At 53.8% G+C, this 8,372-nt stretch overlaps 1 protein-coding gene and 1 long non-coding RNA gene across 21 annotated transcripts in view; one reads left to right on the top strand and one right to left on the bottom strand.

Moving 5' to 3' along the window:
* LOC110306980 overlaps positions 1 to 804 on the bottom strand; it is a 63,414-nt gene extending 62,610 nt beyond the window's left edge. For 7 of the 20 annotated variants that reach the window (XR_003838366.1, XR_003838365.1, XR_003838377.1 and 4 more), the window contains exon 1: positions 562 to 792. This is a non-coding gene — a long non-coding RNA (uncharacterized LOC110306980). Of the gene's footprint in view, positions 1 to 561 lie in introns of all 20 variants that reach the window. The other 13 variants (XR_003838371.1, XR_003838373.1, XR_003838369.1 and 10 more) reach the window with 9 other exon arrangements.
* The window catches only part of Rtl1 (retrotransposon Gag like 1), a 5,667-nt gene extending 1,020 nt beyond the window's left edge, over positions 1 to 4,647 (top strand). Inside the window, exons 3-4 of the mRNA XM_021179448.2 lie at positions 473 to 3,222; positions 3,658 to 4,647. Of these exons, the coding sequence (XP_021035107.1) occupies positions 473 to 3,222; positions 3,658 to 4,647 (3,740 nt within the window). The remainder of the gene's footprint in view (positions 1 to 472; positions 3,223 to 3,657) is intronic.
* Positions 4,648 to 8,372: the final 3,725 nt, after the last annotated feature.

Genomic DNA, 8,372 nt, shown 5'->3' with positions numbered 1-8,372 from the left:
AGTGGCCCCCACCAGGAAATGCAAGAGCTACCCACTGATCTACTCTGGGAAGTGGAGGAGCCATCCAGTGGCCCCCACCAGGAAATGCAAGAGCTGCCCACTGATCTACTCCAGGAAGTGGAGGAGCCATCCAGCGACCCCTGTGAGGCATCATCTAACGATCTACCCCAAGACATGGAGGAATCAAGTGATGATGGTTCGAACCAGGAGTCGAGTGATGGTTCAAACCACGAATTAAGTAATGGTTCAAACCATGAGTCGAGCTTTGGTTCAAACCCAGAGTCGAGCGATGTTTCCAACCTGGAGTCAAGCGGTGGTTCAAACCAGGAGTCCAGCGATGGTTCACAAAAGGAGTCAAGCTATGATTCAAACCCGGAGTTAAGCGATAATTCAAACCAGGAGTTAAGCGACAATTCGAACCAGGAGTCAAGCGACAGTTCAAACCAATCAAGTGATATTTCAAACCAGGAAGGGTCGGATCCACTCAGTGAGGCATCCGATTATAGCATGGATGAAACAATCAACTCATCTAATACCCAGTCAGACCAAGATGATACTGACCTGGGAGATGACGAGGAAGAGGAGGAAGAGGAAGATGGTGAAGAGGAAGGTCAGCCCAAGAACTCTCCAGAAGAAGTCGTGGCCACCATGGGGAACGTCATCTCGCTGTTCCTCCGGATGCAGGACCTAAAAGAACAACAGAGAGTGGCAGAAAGGCTCATGATGCAGGCTATCAACGAAGGTCGCCTGCCCTCCCTCAGGCCCTTCTCTGGAGATCGCAGAGACTACCATGAGTTTGTCGTGCTCTGCCAGATGACAATGCAGAACTACCCAAGCATGCTATACAATGATGAGCTGCGGGTGAAATTTGTCATCTGCCACCTGACTGATCTAGCCTTGGAATGGGCCAATGACCTAGTAGAGCAGAACAGCCCCGTGATAAACAACTTCTCAGCCTTCCTGGAGGCCATGTCAGAAAAGTTTGAGTATCGGCAGACCCTGCGTGTGGCGGAAGATGCCATGTTCAACATCAGGCAGGGGAACCGCTGTGCCGCCGATTACATCAATGAGTTCCGGGGTCTGATACCCACCTTAGGCTGGCCAGATGAAGTCCTGCAGGCCCACCTGTGCCAGGGGCTCAACGAAGAGATCAGGCACTATCTGTTCCGGATCCCTCAGCCGAATTCCCTAGACAACCTGATTGTACTTATCCTGCAACTTGAAGAAAAGCTGGCAGAGAGAAGAGCATTACTCAGGCTCCCACCTGAGTCTCGCCCAAGAAGTGTAGCCTGGATGGATGCACCTGCCCCAGAGAAGTGGAGGGTAAGCAGCTGGCTGCCCAATGAGTTCCACCCAGACATTGATCGTGATCACCTCTTCTTGTTGCTCTTGGTGAGAGTGGACCCCTACCACAGTGTCGCAGTGCGGGCCCTGGTGGACTCAGGAGCAGAAGGGAACTACATGGATGAGAGGTTTGCCCAGGAACACTATGTGGAGCTCTATGAGAAGCCCTATCCACAGATAATCCAAGGTGTGGATGGCATCCCGATTGGCAATGAACCCGTCTGGCTGTGCACCGAGCCCCTGGTGTGTGTCCACCAGAAGCACTATGAGTACATCGAATTTGACATCTTACCTTCGCCCAACTTCTCCATCGTCTTAGGCATGAAGTGGCTCCGAACCCATGCCCCTGAAGTTGACTGGGTGAGAGGCCGGTGTACCTTCCACTCTCCCTACTGTCTGCGGAATTGCTTTACCCCACCTCCACCATGCATCGCACTAGAGAAATACAGCATAAGCCTACTGCCCGGATTGCCACACACATACTCAGACCTGGCCGACGTGTTTAACCCGAGGGAGGCAGATGATGAGACTTCCGACCAGCCAAGCTCAGACGGATCCGATGATCTTTCTGAATCAGAGCCCTCTGAGCTTCAGCAGGCTGGAGACAGTGATCAACGCGGCGTCTTTTACGAGTCTGGGGGCCGAGAGACTTTGGAACCTGTGAGCGCCAGGATGCAAGAGAAAGCCAGGCAGCAAGAGAAAGCCAGGGAGCAAGAGGAATACTGGATACTGTATGACATGCTGACTGACAGACAAGACTACACGCAGATGGTACCAGAGCTGTTTGACCAACTACATGGAGCGGCATGGTTCACAAAACTGGAGCTGCTTGGCATTAAGGAAGGTGAGATGAGGCACACGGTCACACACACAGAAGACACTTGGAGAGCATCGTTCGGTTTCGGCATTCACCAGATGAGATGCTACCGGCCCTTCACAATGAGCTCATTCTCTGACGAAGGGAACAGCATTGTTCACTTCATCCTAAAAGACATCCTAGGTTTGTTTGTGATTTGCCATGGCAGAGAGGTCCTGGTCTACTCAATGAGCCAGGAGGAACACTCCCAGCATGTCCGCCAAGTCCTGGTCCGCTTTCGGTATCACAACATCTACTGTTCACTGGACAAAACTCAGTTCCATCGCCAGACCGCTGAAATCTTGGGCTTCAACATATCCCCCAAAGGGGTGAAACTGAACAAGAACCTTATGAACCTCATCGTGGGGTGCCCTGTCCCTGGCAGCAGGAGGTGTCTTCAAAGTGTGATTGATCTTGTCTATCCCTATCGCCACTTCGTGGAGAACTTCGCTGTCATCGCAGCACCCCTAGTGAGACAACTGCTGAGTTCAGAGCCCTACTACTGGGGAGAAGAGGAACAGGAGGCCTTGGAATCCCTGAAGAGGGCTTTCCGCAAGTCGCCCATTCTCTATCACCCTAAGCCTCAGAACCCATTCTACTTGGAAACAGGCATCACTGGGTCATTCCTGTCTGCCTCCCTAGTCCAAACCGACGACGTAACTGGCAAGAAATCTACCTGTGCTTTCTATTCAAGACCCCTCTCTACAATGGAGGTGGAGTACCCTCGAGTGGAGATGAGGATCCTTCCAATCCGGGCTGCCTTCATGGTGTGGTGCCGCTACCTGGAGAACACCGAGGAGCCCATCATGATCCTTCTCAACACAGAGGATCTAGCCTCTCTGAATAATGACAGGCTCACCGTACTTCTCCCCGGGCATTGGGTCTTCTTCTTCTCACACTTCAATTTTGGTGTTATGGAGATGCCAGCTGAAGGTGACACACAAGCACTCTTCCGCAGATGTTGGAACCAGAGAGGCTTCAGAGCAAGATTTCTGCGCCCACTGCTGCTTATGTCCATTAGGGCAAATCTAAATTACTTGGACAGATCCTCTGAGATTGAGGATAAAGAGGACAATGAAGAAGAAGAGGAGGAGGAAGATGGGGAAGAAGAAGAAGGGGAGGAAGAGGAAGATGGGGAAGAAGAAGAAGGGGAGGAGGAGGAGGAGGGGGAAGAAGAAGAAGACGGAGAGGAGGAGGAAGATGGGGAAGAAGAAGAAGACGGAGAGGAGGAGGAAGATGGGGAAGAAGAAGAAGAAGACGGAGAGGAGGAGGAAGATGGGGAAGAAGAAGGAGAGGAGGAGGAAGATGAGGAAGAAGAAGGAGAGGAGGAGGGAGAAGAGGAGGGAGAGGAGGAGGAGGAGGAAGAAGAAGGGGAGGAGGAAGAAGAGGAGGGAGAGGAGGAGGAAGAAGAAGGGGAGGAGGAAGAGGAGGAAGAGGAGGAGGAGGAAGAGGATGAGTTTGAAGAGGAGTTTGAAGAGGAAGAGGAGTTTGAAGAGGAAGAGGAAGAAGAAGATGAGGAGGAGCCCAGCATGGTGCGGGAGCTACTGGCTGCCATCCCGATGGACCATATCCTCAATGGCTTCCTGGCTCACTTCAGTGTGGCCCAGATCCGGGCCATTGTCCTAAACTTCTTCCGTGGCCTGCTCTACTGGAAGAGTGTCCTGGGTGTGGCAGCTGTCCTGGTGATGTTGAGAGCAAGGCAGCCCCTCTCCCCAGTGCCTGCCCCTAATTTGGAAGTGGCCAGGCCTCAGCACCGGCACACACTCCGACTCATCCTGGACTCGACCCTCATTGCGAGTAGTGGCATGGCCACAGCCATCGCTCAGTTGCTCAGCCAGATGCCCCCTCTAGTGGGTGCCAACACCCTCCCAGCTCGAGAGCTGGCTGAGCTTTTCCTGGGCCCAAGGTGCTGGCATCGGAATGCTCTGCATTCCCAGCCTCCACGGGGGATGCGATTCACCCCTGGGTTCTGGTTGACCCTGTGTGAGTTCTTTGGGGTCAGAGTCAACCCTGAGGATGACGTCTTTCCTGACCCATACCAGCACCGGTACTTGGAACTGCACGTCGTTGGGGATGAAGATGTCGTCTTGCGAGAAGCCCTGCAAGACGACCTGCAACGTTACCGTCAGTGTGGCCTGCATGACGGCCTGCAAGACACCTCGCAGGACGCGCAGGACAACGACGTGCAAGAGGACCTGTTTGGCGACCAAGAAGCGGTCACCTTCAGACCACGAAATCTGTTGGACCCAGAGGTCCTAGATTTCCTCAACAACCGGCTACTCTACACACTGGGCACCGATGGCCGCCTTACTCTGCTTAGCAGAGATCAGGTGGCCCAGGCCCTCACACGATTCCTGGCCATGGCCTCCAGAATGGCGCTGCCTTCCCCAGCCAGGGAACAGGCAAGGCTAGAAGAGCTATCAGACTCAGATGACGAACTTGACTGAAAACACACCAAGTCACTGCCATTTTCCCTTGTGCCTCGGCCAGCTTCGCTCAGATCCAGCAAACCCTCTTGCTACTCCTAACCCAAGGGGAACCCACTTGTGAAGGGCCACAACTTCATCCAACCAGCAACATCATCTGTGCTAAAGGACTAGCCAACTCTCAGCGTCCCAGAACCAGCCAAGACTGTGCAACCCTAACTGTCCTAACTGTCCGGGCCCCAGGCCCACAAAAGGGAGTGAGACCAATGAGGAGAGAGCAGTGATGAGCAACAGTGACCCCGTCACCCCAGGCCAGATGCAGAGCAGACACAGCAGGCGCAGCCAAGCAAGCAGATGCCAGTGACCCCACCACCACCCCCTGAGTGGCAGGCGGCCACCTGTGCATCCTGGGACACTGACCTTGGGTGCTCCACGGACTTCTACCTCTACACCGGTGCTCCGACTCCCCTGGACACGCCCCTACTCCCTCCCAGTCTCCCAAGGTGCTGTGGTTCCATGCTTTCCACAACCCCAGCCCACCCTGCAAGCAAGTCCACCCCCCAACCCACCCACCCACTACCGGTCTGGTCCGGCTCCATTGACACCTCATCTGTCCCTGAACTCTGATCTTACCTGGGCAGAACTGCTCCAAGGAGCATTTGACGTACCAGTGTGACTTACCAGATGGACTAGTCCACCTTGAAGGTCCCTGAGACTCAGAGGACCCAAGAAAGGGTGGTAGCAACCAAGTGGGGCTCCCTTTTCTCTCCCCAAATGGACATATGGACAGTGCAAGGGACAGAGACCTTACATAAAGGAGGGAGCCCCCAAGAGACACTGGTGAAGCCCCAGATACCCAGACTACTGTGCCAAGGAGCCAAGAGTGCTCTGACCAGACCCACTGCTCACTGCCACAGAAGGGAGATCCTTCCATTGCTTTCCCATCTCATACCTGCTTTTGCCCCATGAATAAAGAGAACAAAAGATTATCTGACTTTGTGGTTTGTTCTAAAAGGGAGGGGGTAGATAGTAGGAGTTAGGACTGGAGAACATGGAGCATGGGGTCAGAAAGTATGGAGGGTGAAGAGAGGGTTGGGATGGGCAAGGGTGGGAGGGGCAGGGATAGGAGGGCTTGACTCTCCGGAAACAGCTCATGAAGACAGAACAACAGGCCTCCTGTCTTCTCCCAAAGGGAGGGAAGTCACTGCACTCTCAAAACTTTGGGCTCCTATGGGAAATGGACCAAGGGTTTCATGGGACAGAAGGAGGGTACCCAGAAATCCCAGCCCTCATCTGGTCCCAGCCCTCTAGTCACATGAGAAATGAGGAATGGCCAGACTGTGCTCAATGCCCACAGCTGAGGAGGGTCAACAGGCAGGATGTTTGAGCTTGGGTCCCAGAAAAACAGTTCTTAGAACTGAAGACTGCATCCTTCCACGCCCCCTCCAGCCAGCACTGGGGTCACTGTGCCCTTATGGGTCCTAAGGGGCCTCATGACAAGGAATCTACCCCTGACGGTAGCACCATGAGATCATGGGGAGGATCCCAGGTTCAAAGTCAGGGGCTCAGCCTCACTCAGAACTCCCTCCTGTTCCTAAGGAGGCTCCAGTAGCCCCCCACTGGAACCATTCCCACAGTTGGGCCCTGAGGAGAGGGCCTGGATCCTTGCCTTAAAAAAATCTATCTTGAGGGATACTCTGGGAGGGAAAGGAGCTCCTAGGGGTAGAGGGAAATGGAATACAAACTCTATACTTCCTACCCAGAAAATCTGCACACAAGCTAGGAGTACAAAAACAAGGGCCCCCTCCCACTGTGACCTCAAAGATAGTGGGCAGGTGCTATGAGCAGGGTCCTCACACCCAAGGGCCCTTTCCTAACTCTGCCCTTTATATCTTGCCTGGAAATGTGCCCCGGAGTTAACCTCAAGGGCCTGAGAATGTGTCAGGCCCCTGGATACCCAGCATGACACCTCCCCCTACCTGCTTTCAGCTCTTTGATCCCACCTATACAGGATCTATGAGCTTGGGTCCTGGAAAAACCCTACTTAGAATCCAAGACTGCATCCCTCCACACCCCCTCCAGCCTGCACTGGGGTCACTGTGCCCTTATGGGTCCTAAGGGGTCCTCATGACAAGGAATCTACCCCTAACCGGTAGCACCATGAGATCATGGATAGGATCCCAGGTTCAAGGTCAGGGGCTCAGCCTCACTCAGAACTTCCTCCTGTTCCTAAGCAGCGTCCATAACCTTAAGGTGGGACTGGGGTCCTCCTGGAGGAGAACAAACGTACCAGTTCTGTACCCTCACTTAGTTTACCTGGGCACCTCCCACAAAACTGGGCCTCAAAACAAAACAAAACCATCCCATCCCTGCTTGGTGAGCACTTCTCTGGTCCAGTGAATGGACAGGTGACTTAGGTCGCAACTACTGCCAGGGGCCCCAACGCCTTCCTTAGCAAGTGAGAGTGAAGAACTCAGTCAGCCAGCAGCCGGCCAAGAGGCTGCCAATGATGTTGACTGCAGAGGCAGGTACATTTACCCACGGCCCGCAAGAACACAGACCATAAAGGACCAATAAAGGCCCGCTGGCCTGCCCATCTACCCAGCAGGGATTTGTCCCCATTAACAGCAAAAGGAGGCGGTCTGGACTGTGAAGAGAACTGGTGACCGTGCTAAAACGTGCTAAAACAGTAGGTTATCAGGTTATCGGCGGAGCCACTTATAGAGATTGAAAAACACAACACAAACCTTTTTTTTTTCTCCTGGGGAAGAGAAAAGAAAAGAAAGAAATTGGTGTGAAAGTTCCTGCTAGGGGATGATGACATCACTTCCAACCCAAAACCAGAGGCCAGGCCCTGGCTGCAGACTCCACCCACCGAGGAGCTGCCCCCACTTCCCAGCTTCAGTCCCCAACCAGAGAGCTCTGACAGCATCCAGGAACAAAGAGGAGCACGAGCCCTCCCTTGCCCACCTTCCCTGTCCTCTCCATTGCTTCCCCTTATAAGATGTCCCTGCAGGTACCAGGTCAGGTACCAGAGCCAGTGACAGCACACACACAGGACCCTGAGCCCAGAGTTTTACCAGCTCCTCACCAGGCTGGAGCAGAGATCTCCTAATGCCTGGGTAACCTGGGCTAACTTGGGCTACCCCCATAGTAAGAAAAGGAAGAGACAATATCACCCATCCCTCAACTGCCCCATACACCTTAAGCCCTGGTGCTGGGCTCAGGGGACCACATCATTCAAAACAATCTGAGACCTGAGCAGCAAACCTCATCTGGACTTTGATCCACCTGTGTGAGCTGAGAGACATGCATGACCATCCTGCTGCCAAGACCGTGCAAGGTGCACAGGTAGGAAGAAGGAGATGGGGGAGAGGGGGACAGGGAAGGGAGAGACAGGGGTGAAGGGGAGGGGGACTGGGTGTGGCCTGGGTCCTCCCTGTCCTGCCCTCAAATCCTTTCACAGCTTCCAGGCTATTCACTCAGGGTGCTCCTGTGTGCCGGGGCTGGCTGCCATAGCTGGTGAATGCAGTTAATAATGGTGGCATTGTGGGGATGGAGATGGGCCCCGTATGCATGCAATGACCTAGTTATTGGGGTTCAGACTCTACGCCAGCTGCTCATCGAACTACTGAAGTGTCTGTGGGCACCCGGCCTGGGAGGAGGATGAACAGGGATCTTCTGCAGTCCTTAGGGGATCCAGAGTTTGAACCTGAATGAGGTGAGACGTCTCCAGAAGGGCTCAA

This window comes from Mus caroli, chromosome 12 (genome assembly GCF_900094665.2).
Source record: "Mus caroli chromosome 12, CAROLI_EIJ_v1.1, whole genome shotgun sequence".
NCBI classification, from domain to species: domain Eukaryota; kingdom Metazoa; phylum Chordata; class Mammalia; order Rodentia; family Muridae; genus Mus; species Mus caroli.
Note: the sequence above shows the minus strand (reverse complement) of the source record. Positions and strands in the feature narration are given on the sequence as shown.